Here is a 22,867-nt window from a genome sequence, read left to right as displayed (position 1 = left end):
TGCATTCTTACCATCTTTTTGTAACGCAGCTCTGTTATGGCCCAAGTCATTGTTTAAAATACATATTTTAAACTGAAAATTTATTTGAAGAACACTTTAAAAAACTTTTTTTTGCTTTATATGGTCAATGTTTTCCACTTAAGTGAGTCAAGAATGTTCCTAGAAACTGGCTTCCTAAGAATTATGGATTGTACGATTTTGATTTCTGTTGACAACATTTTTGTTTTGTGTATTATATAATATTTAATCTTCAGATTATCTAAATGTTTTAGTAGGTTTTTTAAAGTTGCTGGTGTTGCAGTTGCAATAGGTGGCAAAATAAACATCTCGTGTATGGTTCAGTACTATTGAGAGAATACAGTGAATATTCCCTAACAAAAGTCTGAGCAATATTGTAAACAGCATGGCTGCACGCAAGCTCTTGATAGGAAGGGAAGTTGCCTTATGCATTTAAAGCAAGAGATGTATATAAGTTTTTGTGAAGTTAATACTGCAGAAACATTTTAAATGTAGTCAGTTGATCTGAGAAGGGAAAGGTAGTGATCAAGTGATGTAACTCTTGTATTTTAGTGCTGAAAAAGTGTAAGACAGACTTAGGCACATTTGAAATACAGTTTCAGATTTGGAATTGTAGTGATGTTTCTTTAATGTCTTTGAAAATAGTTGATAAATTTTAACCTTACTCAAAGAACTAAAAGAATTTTGAAACAGCTTTGAAATCTTTGGTATTTGGTGGCTTCAAAAGGTCATTCTTAGGATCATGAGTCTTAACTTTCCCCTTGGTAAATTTAACATACAACTAAAATAATGCGTTTCATGCCACAGCAACCAAATGGGATACTAAAAGCAATGCGATGGGTGTATTAATATTTTAATTTGTTAACATTCTAAAGAAGGCACAAAGAATTATGGTATCTATTATATAACTGTGCATTAAATATCTACTGACCAGTTTCAACATTGATTCAGTCTTTGTGAATGTACTTCATGTGTTTAAAAAAAAAAAAGGGGGGCAGAAAAACTTATCTTGTTAGTTAGTACTCTTAATGAATTTGAAATCAGCTTTACTTTTTTTAAACCCATAATTTCAAATTGGCAGCTGAAGATATAAAATATACAGTTATAAGCTTTATAGAAAACAGTGAATTGTATTTTTTTGAGCTGCTTAGCATCTACTAGAGATTGCACTTAAAGATATTTTTTTTTTTTCCCCAAGTTTTGCATCAGTATTTGATACTATGTGAAGTGTTTGCCTTTCCTCCTTCTACAGGTAAACTATTTCACATTGACTTTGGTTATATTTTGGGTCGGGACCCTAAGCCTCTACCTCCCCCAATGAAGCTGAATAAGGAAATGGTGGAAGGTATGGGAGGCACACAGAGTGAACAGTACCAGGAGTTCCGTAAGCAGTGCTACACAGCCTTTCTCCATCTCCGCAGGTAACAATACTATTTTAATGCTAAAAATTTATTAGAGCCACTGTAAAGTGGGAGACAAGAGGAGTAAACGAATCAGAGAAAGTATTTACGTTGAAAATTCAAAACTTTGAAGTCTGAACGCAGACACAAGAATTTTTACAAAACAAAGGAATGAAAACATCACAGCATTGGTGTAATGTGGAGCTTGAATGTAATTGTCCTTCAAGTTAAGACCTCCAATTTTGCTTGTTTAATAACCTAATAGCTTTTTTCCATAACTCCTGTGAGTTATTAAATTATATCTTGCTTTTTGGATATGTTTTTGTCCTTAAGCAACTTTCTCTCTGATTATTGATGATCAAGTAACTGTCCTTTTAACTCTGAGTCATTACTCATTTGCTGTTCTCCTCCTCTGGTTTAGATTAGTGGTGATCAAATTCTTTGGCTTCAAGATGGCACATAAATAACTTTAGTTGGGTTTGGGTCCTGCAGGACAAAAATTATCTACCTGTAGTGACAGTTGAGTATGTTAGCAGTTTCTGTAGATACCCAGAACTGTGACAGCTAAAACCTCTTTAGACTGTATTTATTTATGGACCAACAGATCTCTCCTTTAAACTTGGAATCAGCTTCATTCTTTTGCAGCAACTGTATTACTTACCATCAACTTTCTGAGCCAGGTAGCTCAGCTTTGTTCTGTTTGAACAGAACACAGGTAAGCACTCTTGGTCTGTCCAGTGATTTCATTTAGTACATCTTCAGTGGAGATGAAATTATTTCACTTTAATATCAAGATCACGTAATGCAAACCTCCAAATATGTGGAAAAAAATTAGTAATATGAAAAGCCTATGTGAAAAGTACATATAGTATGACGAGTAGGCAGTCAGTGATACGAAACAAAAATGCAGCATGTAGTTTTCCACTTCTTAAAAGGAGAAAGAGTAAGGAGTTGGTTTATGAACTGACATTATTAATAGGTTACAAGCAATTCAGCTGCATGAAAAAAGAGTGGCATGTTATTAGCAAACAATATTCTGACTTCAGAGAACAATCTGAAAGGCTAATGTATATTCCATGTTCTAAATTTTGTTTAAAACTGTTTCATAATACTGTATTTCTTATTTGTGAAATACTTGAGTTGTTTTTATTGTTTAAACCTAGCTGTTTCAATGGAAAGGTTTGTTGTGTCAGTGAAGGATTATCCATTGCATTAATTTATGTAATGATTTGCTACAAAGATCATCATTAAGTGGTGTATAGCAGTAATTTGGGTATAAAACTAAACTGTAAATCAAGATGGTTTCATTTTTAATGTCTGGGATTGTAGTAATTATAGCCTCTCCAATATTTGTTCAGTTTAATTGGAAAGTATTTTTAAATTGTTCTGGATAAATATCTTTAAGGCTTTCAACAAAGATAGATAGCGTAGGATAATATTAGTATTACTATAACTATTACTTTAAGCAGCTAGAACTAAAAACGATTAAGATTACTTGCTTATTGAAAAAAGAATAATTAGAGGTGGAATGGCTTCATTCTAACAGTTCTGCATGTTGACACAAACCCGTTCTCAGATACTTCTGGCTAAGTAGCGGGAAATCATAACCTCTGATTGCTAAGACAAAATTCAAACTCTGCTTGTCATCTCTGTCAATTTGTGTTTTATTCTTTCTTCTTTATTTCCCTGGGGTATAGACAGTTCTCTACATCTTTAAAGTGCTATATCTCAGTGTTTCAGGATTCCTGGTTCTGTTGGTGTTGCAGAGTGAAAACAAATAAAAACAATTTAAAACTTATAAGTGGGAAAGATAGTGTTGTTCATTGTTTTAGGTTGGGAGTAGTTTGGCATATGATCAGTAGTGTGCATTTTTTTTGTTGGTTTTGTGTGGGTTTTTTTCAGGGGGTGAGGGAGATGTTTCCATTTTTGAACAACAGTAATCAGTCGTGTGTGTTTGTCAGCAGTGCTGTAATGAAAGAGCAGCCTCTGTGTTCTGAATGTGTTGCAGGGCAGATTGCGGCTGGCAGCAGAACTTGCATCCTCACTTGGGCTGTAGCAGCCTTTTTCATTATACACGTTGAGCCTATTTAAGATGTTCAAGTCCTGTTATGTGTCAGCATTTCCTTCCTCTGAGAATTCCCAGTTTACGCATCCTCAGCAGGATCCAGCAGAGAAGAATCCATCTGCAGCGTTTGAGAGCTTTTTCCAGGGGGACGTTCTAGATTGTGTTGTTTCTTCCCAAATAAGGGTTTCCCCCCTGTGTTAGTCATGTGAGAAGTTTGATGCTCAGTTTAAGTGCTTGGGCATAGGTAAGGACAAAGGATTAGTAGGTAACTAGGGATAGAAGCTGTAGTTTGGGCTGAGATTTGCTCTGTATGGATGGGGAATCCAGCTGGGTGGACCAGAGTGTTTTCCCCAGTCTGGTCTCAATGGTATAAGGGACAGAGGAGGCTGTATAGATCTCAATGAAAACACTATAGGCAACAAATGGATAGCTGTGATGGCCCTTGGGAAGTGCTGATGCTTTGGAAAGGTTGTAGCTAGGCAGTGCAGGGTCTAGATATTTTTCTAAAAGCTGGGGGTAGATGGTGAAGAGGGAGGAGCAAAGGTGAAACTGGATGGGATCAGGTCAGTTTTGTTTGAGTCTGGACCGTGAGGAAATACTTTTGGAAGAATAAAGGCCATAGTTTATTATAGCTGACTGGGACATGATAGTGGTTGGGGAGGACACATAGCCTTGTGAAGAGGAAAAAATGAGTCCTGGGGGGTCCCAAATTACACTGCAGAAAAGGCGACTGCATTTTAAACTTTGGAATTTTTGAGTTAGACCAGGTAAACAGGGCTTTAGTTTGGGACTGCAGATAACTGTATACTTTCCCATCCTGTCTTTGTAGTAGAAGTTCGTGGCTTCGAATTTGATAGACTACTGCAATGTCAACAGCCTAAGTATTTGGTTGGTTGAAGACATCTATATGCAAAGGTTCCCTTAAATGTTGAAAAAATGCATAAAGGAGTGCTTAGGATCAAGCATGTATTTGATGAGATATTAAGCACTTAAAACCAAAAGCTGCTGTTCTCAGAAAAGATGGCTGTGAAAATTTTAACTTTTGTGATGTGGCTTTTTTGGTATATATGAGGCCTCTCCTATGTAGGAGTAGAGTTATTTTGTTTGATTTCTTAAATTTTTACAGAACCTTCTTCTTTTAGCACTTTATGTTCAGACTGTAAGCTTAATCAACCTCCAGTGTAGCTAAGTGCTCATTTCTTTCGTAAATTAATTTGTACTGAGCTTTGAGGAAAACAAAGAATGCGTTTACATGAGAGGGATTTAAGGTCAGGTTTAGGTACTTAATTGAAGCTGAGCTGCTAGTTCATTCTGACTGTGGATGGAGGTCAGCTGTTCCAGAGGCCTTTAATGTAGATGTCAAAGACGAGTGATATGACTTGCCTGACAAAGGTGTTTGGTTTTTACAGGTCAGATTCTTAACTTGGGTGTTCCAGCAAAATGTCTAGTCTTAGGATAAATTTGGGCTGTCAGTTGACCAGTTGTGATCATCTTAGTATATTTGCCAAGGATGTTGCCTATGGGAGGGATGACAGCCAGCTGTCTAAAGTAGGAAGCTCTTAACTCTCTTGTCAAGTCCCACTTTTTTAATAAATTTTCTAAAAATCTGTGAAACATGACAGGGATCCTAGAGGCAACTAACAAATTCACTTAAGATCTTTTTCACCCTTAGACCACCATCTAGTTGATTACCGAGTTAAAGAAATGTTGGGGTGAGGGTCAGAGGAGAGACCTGCAGATAGCATAGTGAGCAGCTGTTTTCCTAATTTTTGTCTCTTCCCACTCCATACTACCCCCAAACTTACCTTCTCTTGAATTTTTTTTTTTAATGAGGTTCTTCAGTTAATCTTATGCTTCCAGTGCTTTTACTCTAAGCACCAAGAACCAAAAGACTTCATTGTGTGGAACAGAACCAGCTTTTAACTGGCCTCTAGCAATGAAGCCTAGACCTTTGAAATCTCTTTTACAAACATCTATCTCTTAAATAACCCCAGTGACCTGTGCTGCTCATAAGCTCTTATTCTCTGCATGGTTCAAGAGCAAAAGGGACTCAGACTCTGGACTCCTGGGTCAGTTCAAAGGGAGAACTACCAATGACCTAGGAAGAGACTTGAGAGAACATAGCTGTAAGATTTATGCATGTTCAAAGTGAGATTTGCTTGTTTCAGGCAAGTAGAAAAAATTTTCATTACAACCTATGGTGTCTGTTCCTGGCACCGAAGCAACTTGACTGCCAGATTTCTTAACCAGATCTGAAAAAAAATGGTAGTCTAACCTTTCTTTTAATCTGTGATAAAAGTAATTTTCCTGATTCCAGTCCCTTGCCCCTGGGAAAGTGAAGCAGAACAGCTGAAACAAGACACTGAAGATTTCTGCCCAAACAGTTTATATTAAATGTTTGTGTTTATAAAGAGTTAAAACTTATATTGGAGTGTGTTAGGTAGTGCTAGTCCCAGATAGTAATGAAGTGTCAAGAGTTTTTGATGGAATTATGCTTTCTAGAGAGATTTTGTTGTTGGTGTTGAGCAGTATTTACTTTGTAAAATACAGCTATGAAGCAGTCCTTTTGTGTAGTTAAAATACTTTGTACTCCTTGCAATTGTCAGCTTATTCAGCAGCTTGCTAATAAACAAGTTTTGCTGCTAAGAATTCATTTTCTATTGTCTGTGAAGCTCCTAGCGTTCTAGCAATATTTCAGATTTTGAAGTCAGTTACCTACTTTGTCTCTGAAAGGGGATTAGATCTCTTTACAGAGGAAGGGAAGTTTCAGTTTATGTTGAACAGCTTGAAAATTATCCTTTCAAAAAGCAACTTACAGCTAATTTCCTGCAAGGGCAAAATGATGTTCTCTCAAAGATTCGCGAGTACTTCCGATATCACGTTAAGACTGAAAACTATACTCTGTCTTGTCTTTTTTAATGGTTATAAATTACATTTTACTTCGTAAGTGTGGCATGCCTACCAATGTTATTGCAGCTTAACTGAGCAACTGCAGACTTGGATCTGGTAAAATCACTTATATTCAACTTGTTATGGCAAAAGCCCTTGAAGCAACTTGAAAAATCATTTCTTGTAATTGTGAAGACTTCAGCTGTTTGAATGCTAATTTATATAATACTGCTGTATCACTGATATCCTTTTTAATAAAAAATAACCTTTGAATCAATATACGAGCATATGTTTGTCCTACTAGAGGTAGAAAATGGCATTAAATCTTTCAATATATGAATTCACAGTTTATATTTGATGTGTTTCTGAATAAATGTTCTGACATTTTTTAGAAAATTATAATAAAACCAGAGCAGTCTGTTCAGTTTTGGCAGTTTGAGATGGTTTGAGGGTTAAACTTTCACTGCTAATATCAGGTACCTTATGTTTTTAACATAAATATGTTCAACTAAAGTGTTATGGATGCACCTCCTCTGAAGCATTACCAATTCACATTAAGATGATGATGTGTTCTTAAATGAAGTTGTTTGCAAAATGTCTTTTGTACAGTTTACAAAGTGTTTTACCTAATTTGCTCTTCTGCTTAGGTATTCCAACTTGATCTTGAACTTATTTTCCCTCATGGTGGATGCCAACATTCCAGATATTGCTCTCGAACCTGATAAGACTGTAAAAAAGGTAACCGGAAAGCTTTCCTTGTCTTGCAGTGACCCAAGTCATGATCATGTCATGAAATTTTCAGTCACTTGTGGTGACTTATTTGTAACTGACCTGAAAATACTTGATCCTGTTTTATAAGTTTTGAGCAATTTCTAGAATAATTGAAGTTAAAGATAGGAGAATATACTTTTGAGATCACTTAGCACATGTGCCCATAAATACAGAATTGCTCTTTATCATCCATGCGGTAGTGCAGAGTCTGCTTTAGCGCTCTGTTCCAAGTGGTATTTTAGCATTCTGCTAAGAACAGTGATCCTACCTTATGAAACTTTTGATAAGTGAAGCAATCAACACTGACTATATCACGAAAGATTGTTCCATCTAGTCTAGAATCCTGTAAGTCATAGATGGTTTTATAAAACCAGTCTGCTGAAGATTTAAAACCAGTAGACTAGTATGTCTTCATCACCAAGAATTTTGTTTGTTGTGAAAACAAACTCGTGTCTCATAATTCTAATTCTGTCACTTTGCACCAACCTGAATCATTCTTCTCCATTTGATGTTTCAACAACAGTTGAGATTAAAAAATACTGGATAAATGTTCATCTTGATTTCATTACACTTATATTTTAGGCAAATGTTGGTTTTTTTATAACCTGATTTATAGTGAAAGGCTATGTGTTTTAATTCCACGAAAGACTTTGTGGAGCCTGTGTATCCAATGGAAATCAGTTCAGTGTAATTTTTATTCAAGCAGTGGATTTTCTCTAAAATAGGCTGTTCTTCAGTGTTTTCAATAAGCTATGAAAGCAAAGATTCAGAATCTTTAATATTTCATGTTCTAATACAGTTCCCTTAAAGGAAACTAAATTCTTATTCCAACCAAATTTTTCCTTTTGCCTGCAAGAATTTGAGCATTTCTGTTCAGAGTTTCTTGGTTTCAAATTAATACAAAAAGTTCATGTAGCTATTCAGTTTCATTTCCAGGAAGACTGAGCTAGCCAGAAGTGCTGTACTTTGTGGTAAAGATGACAGCCCTCCCTCCACTTGATACTTTTCCTGAGAAACTCACAGCTAATTCTTTTTCCATATCAATATTTGAACGTTACCTCTGTCCATAAACGCCCTGCAAAGATTGAGTAAGTTACTCACATGGAACATGGGAGAGAGAGGCTTCAAGTAGAAAACCGAAATGGTTCAATACCTACCAATTTCTGGGAGTAACTACATTTTCCTGGAGAGACCTTCTTTTGAAAGAAGAGACCTTCCTAACAGTGTACTTGCAACGCATGCCTATGAATTTCATCTTTATAAAGACAACATGTTTGTTTCAGGCTACCTATTGGAAAAATGGGGAGAAATAATTTTTTTTTTTAATTTCCATGATACAGTAAGGAAGGGAAACCCTTCTAGATTGCAAAGTCTATGAATAGATGCACAATAAATCCTGGGAGAAGTTAAAGTATGCATCTACAGGTAGTGCAGGGGCTAATTTTGGAAAGTTTGTCATTGACTGCAACAGTCATCAAAAGGTCAAACTGGTGGTTTCATTGAATTCCAGAAGTGCTGGTTCTTTCATGTTTGCAGCAGTAAGTTTGAGACTTGCTGCGTATTTTAATCTTACTCACCTCTGTCCAGAGTTCACTGTTACTTGACGTAATTATGTTCGTTCTTGCCTTGGATGCTCTTTCGTGAGCTCTGACATTTATTAATCAGAGTCTCCTAGTGTTCACTGCCAATTAATGTGCAAGATCCTTGTTTCTTATTAGTATCTTGGCATTGTATTTTATGTTGGTAAACCCTGTAGAAGTGCTGTCCAAGGGTATATTGCTTTCTGTAGTTAATGATAATAGGATGTCAGATTCTGTAAAATATTTGTAAAGGATTGTTTTAATGTAGCAACATTTGAGTATTTCAGACACTTCTAAAACTCTTAGTCTATATAAATTTTCTTTCTATATAATTTTCTTTAAGTAACAAATTGAGATACAGAATTGAAAGCCAACAAGTCTTTTCTACAGCTGCTAAGTATGTTACAGTTAACTGATGTACAGTAGTTAAAAATCAAGATTATGTAAAGTATGATTGTATTGTATCTGATTGGAGATCATGAAGGAAGCAAAATCTAAAATGATGTTCTAATAGCTATGAATTAGATCAATGTGGTTACTTCTAAATTCCCTTACAAAGTATAAATAATAGCGCATTCTTTGCATGAAAAGAACATAAGCTTAGTTGTTATATGACAGACCACTATTAGGTCAAAAGCCGCAATTAGTTATTGGGATACTGACTCTGACAATGCTGCAGCTTGGTGAACTGTGACTTTTACCCTCATGGTAGGTTCAAGTCTGTCTATTCACAGAGGCTTTAAAATGTGAAAAGAGCTAGAACTGAACCAGTAAGACAAGTATTACTGATAAGGAAAGCAAATCACTTTCACATTTTCAAATGTTTTGAGAGGAAAAGGTTTCACTTTCCCAAGTTCTTTAAGTTCATTTACAGTGTGCTTGTTCCTTTAAAAAACAAAACAAAACCCACACAGTAAGATATTATCAGAAAGATAACCAGATTGTTTAGCTTGTTCATAAATGTTTTATTTGTAATTCATAGACTTTTCAGCCCTCCCACAAGTATTATTATTTTATATAAACTCTCATTTTTTTTCTGATAGCTCAGCTGTTTTTAACTGCTATTAACTGTTCAGGTTTGGTCCTCATAGTTCAAAAATTATCCTTTGAATATACTCCTGGAATTTGTGCAAAAATAATACATCATAATGGGCTCCCTAAAGAGTAGGTGAACAGAGGACCCTTCCATAAAGCTGCTGTTGATGTTATGATCTACTGAATGCATACAACTATGTTCAAAGCTCCTATGACAGTAGTTTTCTCTAGTTCTCAATTTTGGTTTTACTTTTTGCTTTAAAAAAAACAGTTAGCAAATCAGCTGTAAAAGGGCTAGTATCAGAATCATCTTAACCCGTTATAGAATGGTGAATAGGTCATTGTTTGTTTTTTTTAAATAATGTGTTAGAAAACTTGTTTTGGATATTAAATACCCATTAGCCTGTCTCAAATCAGTTATGAGCTTTGTTAGTACTAATAAAAAAAAAACAACAAGGTGTCTTGCATCTCTTGGGCTGAGTGGCAAGTCTGTGCAGTCATTTAACAAGATAATACTGTACCTTGTTGTAGGAAAATTGAATAAATGCTTTCAGCATCTCAATTGATTTTTATTTTTTTTCTTAAAGCTTTAAACAAAAAATCCATATATATTTCAACAGATTCAAATTAGCTAAAGATCCATTTTGGACTGAACTGCAAAATTAAATTACCTTTGTGTGAATCAAGTCAATAGCCATTTCAACCATGATACCACTTTCATGGAAGATGAAGGTGGAGATTTACAAATGTTTCCGTATCTAAGAAGGTATCCTGCTTAACAGCGTAGCTGGAAGTTCATAGCCAGCATTTTCGTTATTGGTGCTGTAGTAATACTCATTCTCTGTTTTGTAGAGCCTGCAGTTTTGCTTTAGGGAGCTGGTGAGCTGGTGAGGCTCTGGTCTCACAGGCAGCTGGAGTCAAGTCACTGAGGTAACTAGATAGGTTACCTTTTTCTAAATTCGGTGATAAATCAGAAAACTAGTTTATGAATAAACTACATGGAAAATTATATAGTATGGAAAAAAGGAGTTCTTGTTTTTAAACAAAGGAACGTTTACTGAAGGGAGTATTATACTTCAATTAGTTTAGAGAACAATTTGTTTGGTATAGAGATCTTTGATATTGGAATTTTTCAGTAGGTGCAGCTATACTGCTGTTACCAAGTAGGCATGAATTACTCTAAAGATTATTTCTAAAGGAAAATTTTTCTGTAATGGTCACAGTTTTGATTCCTCAAAGTGAAAGCATTGTGATGTTAGATGGTAGCCTAAGTTCCAGTCTAACCTTTAGCTTCACAAAGTGAAATAATGCGTCATCCTCGCTTCTGATAGGCAGGGAGGTGATTTATGTTGCAGAACATACCTGCCCACTGGTGAAAAACACAGTAAGATGTGAAGACATGCTTGTGAGTAAAGCTGCCTTTGGAAATATTTTTGGTGTTCCCCTTTTCTAAACTTTAAGAGAAAGTAATCTACTGAGTTTTTACAGCCAGAATGAAGGTTTAATTTTTGTAATCATATACATATTCTATATAAAAATAAAATTTCCATATACCATATGATAATGACAGCTAGAATAAAATAGAGTGAAGAATACTACTGTCATTTTGTATGGCTTGATTTCTTGTCTGTCTTTTGTCACTTCCTGTGACACATATGTGTATCGTAACAGGATGCTCACTAGTTAGGAAAGATGGTTGGAAGTCAGCAATCTTTGGACTTTATGTTCAGACAAATAAGGAAACAAAGTAAGATCATGAAAGAAACTATAATGTGGGGCGTTGTCTTCAGTGAGGCACTGTATGATTTGAATTGTGATTTTTTTTTTTTTTTTTTTAAGAATTTCAGACTGGTATGCTAAATGACACTTTTTAGAAAAATCTGAGTGTAGAAGGCACTCTTAAGGAATATTATTACTAACTTGAAGAACGAAAGAGAAGGCAGGATCTTTGTAGTTGGCGACTGTTTTTGCCAAAATACCATCTACCTTCCAGTAACAACCTGGCATCCCAAGGAGCTAACTGGCAGAATGTAATTGTATAATCAAGCTTAAAATCTGACTGAATGCATATTGTCCAGGTGTCATTTCTGTCCAATAGTTGTGAAAAGTCTTGGGAGAAATATGTATCAAGTGAAGGCAAAATTGGAACAGCAGCTTGTCATGTACAACTGTAAAATAAGTACAGATTAAACCTGTTTTACGTGGTTTATGGCACACGATGGTGTAAGTAGACCTGGGTGCTCTGTTCCTGTCATCTGTAAAGGTACTTTCACATTCTTCTTGTTCAAAAGAAAGTAAGCTCTACACAAACTGATTTTTCTTACCGAGAATGACTACAATTTTGGATATTTTCTCCCTGTTACTTTGAAAAGAACCAGAAGCTCCCATTGACTTCAACTAGAGATGTGGATTTAGAGCATACCAAAATTTGACAATAACTTCTTACTTGCTTTTCATAACATTTGTTTTCAGAAATTAAATCAGTGCTGACCTTAATGATGCATTCTTACACCTAAAATTGGACTGAAAATGAGTAAGTCAGCATTGGCCTGAAAACAAAAAAAAGCTCTGTTTTTGAAGTTTCACAACTATTCTTTAAGAGTGTATGGAAAAATGTTTTTTTAACCAACTATCTACTTTCAGTGCGTATACCCAATATCACTGGATAAATTGGCTAGTACCTTTCAATTGTAAGAAAAGCTTCTTTTAGTGACTTACTTCCCTCACTCCAGTTTTGATCACTACTTTTCCTCATAGAAAAACCCAGAAGACAGCGATTACCAGCTATGCAAAATTGTCCCCATCCTCAAAACCATAGGAACCCTGTTCACATTCTTGGTGTTTTGTTTAATAGTAAAACATTTGTCAATTTTTGACCAAGAAAAAATAGCTGCAGAGTTAAAATTATTTGGTTTTTTTGATCCTTTCATCTCCTTTTTTCCTCTCCATACTATTTATAAAGAAAACTGTCAGTCTAGGGTGCTTCACTTCATGGTTCATGACACTATGTCTTACTGCCACCCTCTGATTTAGGCTGCTCTGAAAACCCGCTTTGGCTCAAAAATGTCACAAAATGAAATTAAATTGAAAAGTAGGGGAAGAGTCTCCCCAGTTTGCCTCTCCCTTTCTGTGGCCTCTGAGGTAATTGCCTTTAAATTTTCTACTCTTTGCTTATGCTTTTCCACTTCTCAGTTTTCAGGAAAAAGGCTGGGCTGAAACTTCTTAATGTTGACTTGTCAGTGCATAACTGATGATACAATGAAGATTTCCCTACGCACACCTTTTTTCTGCCAGTGCTACTTGCTTTTTCATTTCCAGTACAGCTGCAACACTAATTGCTAACTGTTGGGCTTTTTTAAATTAGCCAGTGCTATAAATTTAAGTAGTAATGACTAAAATCTGGAGCCAATTATATAACCAGTTTTGCATAAGGAAGAGGTAGACCATCACTCTTCAGATATAGCTAATGTATTCAGCATTGTCACCTCCTAACAAAAAAAGCTTTTGATTTTTCTACAGGAAAGCCAGATGGTTTCTATCTGTCCTTCATAGCAAATTTGACCTTTAAATTAGAAAACATCAGGGACCAGTGATTCATTGGCTCACAAAGAACCCAGCAGGCATTAAAGGACAGTGTCCTAATTGACTGAGCTGTGTTTCAGATGCCCATTGATTAAAGAAGGTGCTGCAAAGATGCTGCAACTGTTTTATTTACAGGCGAGGTTATTGTGAACATAGCAAACCAGCAAATACCTGGCGTCCAGCAAGCAGTAGGTAACTGATGTTGGTGAAAGGAGCCCCATTCAGTTTTGATAGCACCTTTGGGTATACACAGAAAAGGCTAAAATCAAACCATTCAGGAGACTGGAGAATTTTCTTTCTACAGGTTGTAACACTGAGACATCCTCTGTGTCTCCCAAATATATGCAAGCATTGACTAGGTCTCATCCTCCTTAATAAGAATATGAGTACTGTAATTGTTTGGAACTAGCAAGAGGAGAGAGCAGGCATGTTTTGTTCCTTTTACATTAAACATACCAAGGTAAAATGATTTTTGTTCTACAGCCATAAAAGCTGAAGCAGAGATATGATGTGACTTGAGATAAAAAGAATTTCAGAGCTAGCTTGTTTGTAAACCTGAGCTAATGTTGCCAGTTTCTTCAGCTGGGTTGTAGTAAAACTCCCTGTGCTCTTCTCTTCTGTCCTCCCCAGGAGTCACTCAATGGATAATTGAGGGTTGAGCTTACAAATTAGTGAAATGGAAAGGACTTCTAATTTGGTGCTTGACATGCCTTTTTAGGCAGTGGATATCTGTGTCTTTTCACCTGACTGAAAATACAAGTATTTGTTAAAAGGTGGAGCTAGGAAAGATTTCTGAGATTTATTAATGTCAAGAGGAAGTTTACTTTTACTGGAGAATTAAGCTCAGTTTTGCTAGTTACAGTCTGTTTGTTTCAGTATTTATATTTGCTTGCTGCTCTGGGGACGTTTTTTATTTGTAAAAGTGCCACATTGACATGGTGCTTATTTTGCCTAGGCAGACGTTCATCTTTCTGTCCATTTGGGTAATGATGCTGCAGCTGCACACCCAGCTTTTCTGTTTCGAAGCTGTTAATTTTGCATGTATATTAATTCATTTCAAAATTAAAAAAAAATGGAATAAACATCACAACATGAACCAAGTGTGAGAACACTCCTGTTGCTTTATATCACACTGTCTATTTGATTATAAGTTTTTGACCAATATGTTGAAAATCTGAGCTGGAACAGTATCATCTTTGCATTTTGCAGCACCTAAAACCCTGATTTTCATGGAAGTTCAATTTAGAGATGTTCACTAACATCTTTACTGCTTATATTTAAAAAGAAATAAATTAAAAAAATAGAGAAACCTACCCAGGCTTGTTTAGAAACTGCAGTTTGTTCAAATCAAAGCCTTGAAAACAAAAGCTTTTGTCGGGATAGTCTTTCAAATGAAATTGCTCATGCAAATAGAGCACCTTAGGAGTTTGTACTGTGAGTTGTTTGGACTGCAAGCAATAGGGAAAGCAAGAAAGTCTTTTGCTGAAAAAGATGAAACATAGTAAGGGTTAAGCCAACCATTTTGCAGCCAAGTTCTGCTACATGAATGTTGGATGCTGACTGTTGGTGACAATTATAAGGCAAAACAGTAAAAATGATCATGGAAAACCCCACTAAATTTTGGGTTTTTTTCTTTTTTGGTTATCAGTTGATTTTTATCTGACGTTTTGGTAGTAGTCAGGGTGCTTAGATCCATTGCATATCGTGACCCAACAAAAAAGGACACTGAAGTTTCTCTTAAATTTAAGCAGCTGACTTTGCAATGAGCAATACCATATTGGAGTGATAAAATTATGTACCTAGTAGTGACAGAAAACACAAGCAGTGCTGCTTAATGTTGCTGGAAAAATAAATAGTAGAGCAGCCACCAGTCTTCAGAATGGCTGACTTACAATTTATCTGAAAACTGAACAGCATTGAGAAAGGGTTCTCAATATGTACTTGTGATATGTTACCTCAAAATGTATTACTCCCTTCTTCAGTAATTACAAAAACCATAGCTACAAATGTTCGTGAAGCATGGATTTGGATACTGCCCTGAAGTTTATAAAACTTCCTAACAATTTCTAAAAAGCTTGTCTTACCCTTGAGCCTTAAGTACCTAATCCATTTCAGGTAATGTTTTAGCAGTGAGATGTTTTTTAGTAAAAAAGAAAAATTCCTGACTTTAATACAATGTGGTTAAGGAGCAAAAACTGTAAGTGAAGATCTTGGAACTTTGCAATGAAGTGCGCTTACCTGCACTAGCCCTATTCCCAGCTGGGTTTGTGTACGATCTCTCAAACCTAAGGCTGACAATACAAAATACCAAAAGAGAGAAGGGTAAATTTGGAGATTCATTCAAGTGAATGAAGACATAGGCCTGCTATTATCTCAGACCTTTAACTGCGATTTTTAATATGATAATTAGGGCTGGCTTGAGTATTTCCTCTTTATTGCCATCCTGATTTTATACAGTACACAGCTCTGTGAGCCTGACTGGGAGTTTTCTGTGAAATCAGATTCATACAGCATGTTTGATATCATTTTCAAAATGATAGTCTTTTTAGTTCTCCTTGAAGACACTTCAAGCAAAAATAAAGTGCAAATTTACCAGCAGTTAACACTGCCCGTTATTCTGGTAGATGTTATGCTCTTTCCCTCTCAGTTAACTTTACAACTTTCCTTTTTCTAGTGAAATGTCATATCAAATATAACAATACATAAGGTTTACATGTTTTGAAATTTCGTGTCTTTAAGACAGGTTTTTGGGGGTTGGGGGTTTTTGGAGGGGGGTGGTTTGGTTTTTGTTTGGGGTTTTTTGTTTTGTTTTTTTTTTGTGAGTGTGTGAAATAGCAGTGTTTACCATGAAATAGTTTAATTTCTACTTCAGTCTTATCTGTCATGATGTTCTACTTCCCCATATTAACACTTGCGGTATAGGAGTTACTTTTCTTACCCCAGAATTTAAGATGTGGAATTCTAGTTAGTATTTGCTCTGATCAGGCTGTGTCATCATAGGATCCTGGGTTTGGGGTTTTTTTTGCAGTAGATGGATGAAGTGACCACTTGATTTTGGGTTGAGGTGTTTTGTTTGGTTTTGGCAGGTAGAGGAAAAGAAGAAGTTAATTCTAATTTTGACTGGGATCTCACAGGGTGATTGTGTTTTGGGGTTTTGGTGATTTTGTTTGTTTTAGCAAAAGTATAGTCAAAACTGATGTCCGTTTTTGTTATTTCACACCCTCCCTCCCATATCTTAGTACCTTAATCCTTATGTTTAAACTATTCTAGAAAGCATAATAATGTATCTGCAAACTGTGATCTGGTTATAAATAAGATATGTAAATGCAACTTTAGACCATATTAAAAATAAGTGCTGTATAAGTTCATCTTTGCATTAAAAAAGGAGGATCTTTTTATTTAACAGTTTAATCTGAAACCTCTCCAGATACTGAGAAGTTCATTGCGTGGGGCAGCAGTAATGGAATGTGTGAAGACCTTTGATACCTATCAGTTACAGAAAACAAAACAAAAAAACTCCACAAACAAAACACTACATCTTATTCTGTTGGTTTTGCACACTGTGCTGGAAGGTGAGGGAAGCTACTAACTATCCAGTTCCTCCTCTTGTGCTTTTTTCTTGGGTTTGTTTCAACTGTGGTTGATAAACCTGTAATTTTGGATGGAATAAGCACAGTGCAAAGTAGTATTTCTTGGTGGTTTTACTGTAAAATATATTCTTTTACTTTTTTGCCTTCTTACCTTGCTAAGATTCCATTCTCCGTGTGATTCCGCAGCAAGCAATGATCAGCTTTTTTTCCGTTCTCATCATCAGTTCAGTTCCAAGTAATTTATACTTAAATGCTTCTCCCCTCACCCCCACCTCCCCATATTTTCTTCTGAACTGTCCCTCATGATTTATGGCCTGTTCCGCTTTTAATTTTTATTTTCTTTGTCTTTTGAAAAAGAAAAGCTGTATCACAATAACTAACAGTAGCTTTCTTACAGGATGCTTCAGTTTTAACTGAAATATAATAAAATTTCTAGTCAGACAGATTTATACAACTGTGCAATCCTGTTCTTTTACGTGTTAACACTAAACCATCCACTGTGCAGGGGGATAGGAAATGGACAACGTGAAACCTTCAAGTTGATGTCAGTATATTCATGGACTCTCTAGTTCTTTATCCAGCCATTTTATCCTTAAACACTGAAATCCTGCTGTTGAGATCTGATGTTTAAAATCAATATGTGTATACAGTGTGGGGCTTAAAACTTTCCTCTCTGGAAACAAAGCAAAAGTTTAACCAGATTCAGCAAGTATGTTTGTTTTCTCTTTGACAAATACTAATGACTAACTAAAACAATTCACTTGATTTAAATGCCAAAGTCAGAACTCTGAATAATTCAGGTGAGATGTTTTTGATGCCTTCACGGTGGCCATTCTTAATTGTGTAGAATGGGACAATGGTATAACTCATCAGAATTTGACCTGCCAATTCACTTTTACTTTTTTTTTTTTATACCATGCAAAAATCTCTGCCTAGTTGCACCTCCTCTGTGAGAAATTGTTGGCTTTTAGAGTACATGGTTTACTTTGGAACTCACAGGTTTCAAATAAGAATTACTACTGCTTTTGTTGTAAGAACTATAAGTCAATGTATATTAATCTTGTTGCTGCTGTTGGAGCTCAAGAGGTAATTTGTCATCTTGCTGTGTTTCTTCTCAGGCTGCAGTCAGTTTTAATTGCAGTACTGAAAAACTTTCATGCAAAGATCTAGTACTCGGCAGCATTTGATCCTGCTGTTAACTGCAAACTGCTTTTAAGATCTAGCTGTGGGTAAACCGTGGAAAGCCACATGTATCAGTGTGCCAGTCTGTTCCTGGGGAAGGTGGGAAGCGGGTTTAAATAGTCATTAATTCATAGAATGAGGCTGCATCTTAATATTGCTAACTGCAAGACTTTCTGAGAAGTACTTCTATGAACAAAGCAGAAGATCACTGAAGTGCTTGGTTACTAGAGTTGTGTAAAAGCATGTTACAGATAATTTTTTTTTTTTTGGAAACTGCAGTTAGCAATTTTGCTGAATTCTCATTACATCGCCTTTTCTGTGAGCGTGAAAATAGATCTGATAGAAGTCTGTGCTCTAATTTGGGCAAGTATTTAAGCTTGTGTGTAATTGCAAGCATGTGAATAGTCCATTAAATTCAGTTGGATTCTACTGTGTGCTTCATTGGCTGTCAAACTTCTAATATGTCTGCAGGAGATAATAAACTTCCTTCTCATCATGTTTGTTATGAAGATAAAAGTTATAAAATACTAGCCTGAAATATCTTCTAAATCTCTCCTTGGTACTTGCTTCCTTGAGAGTTTGAACTTTTTTGGCTTAATGTATTCTTTCATATTGATCAATCTTCTGTTTGAGGGGAAGTTGAGGAAAAAGTCTATTTATGATTACTTCAAACATATGAGCAACAGAGTTATAACAGTATTTTGAGTAAAGCAGCATTATCTTTCCATACTTGGCAGGCTAACATGCTTTTTATTGTAGCGCTGGAAGGGTGCTGTTCTGGAACATGTTGCCTTTGAAAAGAATGCAGAGTAATACTAAACGGAAATCTCAGAGTATTTTGCTATCATAAAGAGGGTGGTTGTATATGCAGTATCCTTGGTGCATAGAAAGAATACAGAGTGGGAAGAGAAGGTAGTGTCATCTTACAAATGTGACCTTATTAAGAACGTTGTTGAAATAATTTGGCTCGCATTTTTGTCAGTGCTTAAAAAAAAGTGAATGTATGGAAAATGTTCAGGAAAGACTTGATTCTGTCTTACAGTCAGTCTCCTTAGTCATATCCAGGAGAAGGTTAAGAAGCAACTTAAATACTTTGATATTTTCCTACATGAGATAGATTTCTGATGGACAGTTCTTTAATGTAAAAAGTTTTAATGAGCTCAACTGTTTGAGATGGAAATTGGACAAATTCAGATAGGAAATAAGTTACAATTGTTAAATGGGGCAATTAATCTTTGAAACAATTTACCTAGGATGTGAAGCATTCTGTCTCAGTATAAAGACTCTGTAAAAGAGATTCTTCTCTCTCAATCTTAGAGATAAACTAGAAGTTACATACTTGATGCAAAAATTGTTTGATACCTTTTTACCTAGCTCATTATGCAGGAGACTGAAGTTAGAGGAACATGATGGTCTCCACGAGAGCTCGCATCATTTGAAATTTATGAGAATAAAGCACGTGATTAGATGGCAGCAATTAATTTTCTGCAAGTGATGTGAATTTGTTGGGCAATTTTCATATTGTTATCAGCACTACTTTGCGAGGTGATTAGTACTTTTAAACTTTGGGGATAGGGTTGATTAGAGAACATGAGGATCTAGGCTTATTGAAAGAGCTTTAAACTAGATTTGAAGGGAGAAAGGGATAAAACCAGGCTCCCTAGAGGTAAGCCTGGGACAGCATGCCAATGTTTGAGGGATGGCGTGCTTACAAGGCCATTCAGTCTACCATCTCAGTGGAGGTAGGGGATGGAGATCCATGCGGCAGCAAAGCCACAAGGGTTATTAATGTGTTAGAAACCACAGAAGAACCTGAGAATGGTCACGTAGGAATTAAGGCTTCTCCTCCCAAAAAGGTGGCAGGATCAACAGCACAACTGAAGTGCATCTACACCAATGCACACAGCATGGGCCACAAACAGGAGGAGGTGGAAGCCATTGTGCAGCAGGAAAACTATGATACAGTTGCCGTCATGGAAACATGGTGGGATGACCTGCACAACTGGAGTGCCGCAATGGATGGCTATAAACTCTTCAGAAGGGACAGGCAAGGAAGGAGAGGCAGTGGGGTAGCCCTGTACGTTAGGGAGTATTTTGATTATCTAGAGCTTAATGATGGTGATGATAGAGTTGAGTGTTTATGGGTAAGAATCAGGGGGAAGGCCAACAAGGTAGATACAATGGTGGGACTCTGTTATAGACCACCCAACCAGGATGAAGAGGGAGAAAAAATGTTCTACAAGCAGCTGGGAGAAGTCTCACAATCACTAGACCTTGTTGTCATGGGGGACTTCAACATACCAGATATCTGCTGGAAATACAACACAGCAGAGAGGAAACAGTCCAGGAGGTTCCTGGAACATGTGGAAAAACTTCCTGACACAGCCGGTGAGTGAGCTAACTAGGGAAGGCACCCCACTGGACCTGTTGCTTGAGAACAGAGAAGGAATTGTGGGTGATGGGATGGCTGGAGGCCATCTTGGGCATAGCGATCATGAAATAATAGAGTTTTCGCTTCTTGGAGAAGTAAGGAGAGGGGTCAGCAGAACTGCTCCCTGGGGCTTCCAGAGGGCAGAGTTTGGCCCGTTTAGGAGCCTGGTTGACAGAGTCCCTTGGGAGGCAGTCCTGAAGGGCAAAGGAGTCCAGGAAGGCTGGACATTCCTCAAGAAGGAAATCTTAAAGGTGCAGGAGCAGGCCATCCCCATCTGCCAAAAGACAAGCTGGCAGGGAAGAAGACCAGCCTGGCTGCCCAGAGACCTTTGGCTGGAACTTAGGGAGGAAAAAAAAAAAAGTTTGGAGACCTTTGGAAGAAGAGACAGGCAACTCAGGACAATTACAAGGACATCATGAGGTTATGCAGGGAGAAAATTAGAAAGACCAAAGTCCAACTAGAACTTAATCTGGCTACTGCTGTAAAAGAGAGTAAAAAATGTTTCTATAAATACATTAGCAACAGAAGGAGGGCTAAGGAGAATCTCCATCCTTTATTGGATGTGGAGGGAAGCATAGTGACAAAGGATGAGGAAAAAGCTGAGGTACTTAACGCTACCTTTTCCTGAATCTTTAGTGGTAAGACCAGTTGTTCTCTGGGTACCCAACCCCCTGAGCTGGAAGACAGGGACGGGGAGCAGAATGAACCCCTGTAATCCAAGGGGAAATGGTTAGCAACCTGCTACACCACTTAGACACACACAAGTCTATGGGGCCAGGTGGGATCCACCCAAGGGTACTGAGGGAGCTGGCAAAAGTGCTCACCAAGCTGCTTTCAATCATTTGTCAGCAGTCCTGGCTAACTGGGGAGGTCCCAGTTGACTGGAGATTAGCAAGTGTGACACCAATCTACAAGAACAGCTGGAAGGAGGATCCAGGGAACTACAGGCCTGTCAGTCTGACCTCAGTGACAGGGAAGGTTATGGAGCAGATCATCTTGAGTGCCACCACACGAAACATGCAGGATGACCAGGCTATCAGGGCCAGTCAGCATGGGTTTATGAAAGGCGGGTCCTGCTTGAATAACCTGGTATCTTTCTATGACAAGGTGAACCGCTTAGTGGATGAGGGAAAGGCCGTGGATGTTGTCTGCCTAGACTTTAGTAAAGCCTTTGACACTGTTTCCAGCATTCTCCTGGAGAAACTGGCTACTTGTGGCTTGGACACAAAGCAAACTTTGTGGCTGGAGCACAGGAGGCTGAGGGGAGACCTTATCGCTCTCTACAGCTACCTGAAAGGAGGTTTTGGGCCTTGGTCTCTTCTCCCAAGTAAGAAGTGATAGGACAAGAGGAAATGGCCTCAGGTTGTGCCAGGGGAGGTTTAGATTCGATATTAGGAAAAATTTCTTCACCAGGAGAGTTGTCAAGCACTGGAGCAGGCTGCCCAGGGAAGTGGTTGAGTCACCATCCCTGGAGGTATTTAAAAGATGTGTAGATGTGGCACTTAGGGCATGGTTTAATGGTGGACTTGCCAGTGTTACGTTAACGGTTGGACTTGATCTTAAAAGTCTTTTCCAGCCTAAATGATTCTATGATTCTGTCTTAGACTCTTAATTCTGAGAGATCATGGACTTGCTAGGAGGTATTCAACAGCACAAATGGTTTTCCAAATTCAACACCTCAAGGGCTTTTTAATGCAAAAAGTAGAATAGACTGTTTCAGTTGGAGGGTACCTGCAATGAACATCTAGTCAACTGCCTGACTAATTCAGGGCTAACCAAGTTAAAGCATATTGTTAAGGGCATTGTCCAAATGCCTCTTAAACATTGACAGGCTTGGGGCACTGACAACCTCTCTAAGAACCCTGTTCCAGTCTTGACCACCCTCTCGGTAAAGAAATGCTTCCTAATATGCAGTCTGAACCTCCCCTGGTGCACCTTTGGACCAGTGTGATGATTTCCTCCCCCGCCCCCAAAAGAATCTGAACACTTGCCATTCCTATATGCAGACTTTGCTGCACAGCCAGCACTTCAGAAAACTCAAAGTGATGTTTTGGCATCTGTAGCACTTCCTCAGGTCCACGCATCAGAATATTTGAACTCATCCAAAATGCTTGTTCATGCATCTGCCTCTCATAAATGTTTTGAGGGATAAGGCACGTCTGCAAAACTTACTTGGCTCCTCTAAAGCAAAATCTTTTTCTATTTTTTTTTATTCCGGAAAGATCTGTTTAAGCTCTTGCCAGTTCTATGCACAGAAGTTTTTTGAGTATTACCAAAGGAATGTCTGTCGTGACGGTGCTTGTAAGATGTTGCCATCTGGAGCA

At 37.3% G+C, this 22,867-nt stretch overlaps 1 protein-coding gene and 1 long non-coding RNA gene across 3 annotated transcripts in view; both read left to right on the top strand.

The window, feature by feature from the left end:
• The window catches only part of PIK3C3 (phosphatidylinositol 3-kinase catalytic subunit type 3), an 81,127-nt gene that overhangs the window by 50,038 nt on the left and 8,222 nt on the right, over positions 1 to 22,867 (top strand). For both annotated transcript variants that reach the window (XM_069775371.1, XM_069775372.1), the window contains 2 exons: positions 1,271 to 1,439; positions 7,020 to 7,110. In XM_069775371.1, the coding sequence (XP_069631472.1) occupies positions 1,271 to 1,439; positions 7,020 to 7,110 (260 nt within the window). The remainder of the gene's footprint in view (positions 1 to 1,270; positions 1,440 to 7,019; positions 7,111 to 22,867) is intronic.
• On the top strand, positions 1,454 to 6,649 carry LOC138683488 (uncharacterized). The gene is made up of 2 exons (XR_011323003.1): positions 1,454 to 4,978; positions 5,010 to 6,649. It is a non-coding gene; the product is annotated as an uncharacterized lncRNA (long non-coding RNA).

The sequence above is a fragment of the Haliaeetus albicilla genome, chromosome W (genome assembly GCF_947461875.1).
Source record: "Haliaeetus albicilla chromosome W, bHalAlb1.1, whole genome shotgun sequence".
Taxonomy (NCBI): domain Eukaryota; kingdom Metazoa; phylum Chordata; class Aves; order Accipitriformes; family Accipitridae; genus Haliaeetus; species Haliaeetus albicilla.
The sequence above is the reverse complement of the archived record's forward strand: the minus strand, read 5'-3'. Positions and strand labels throughout refer to the sequence as shown.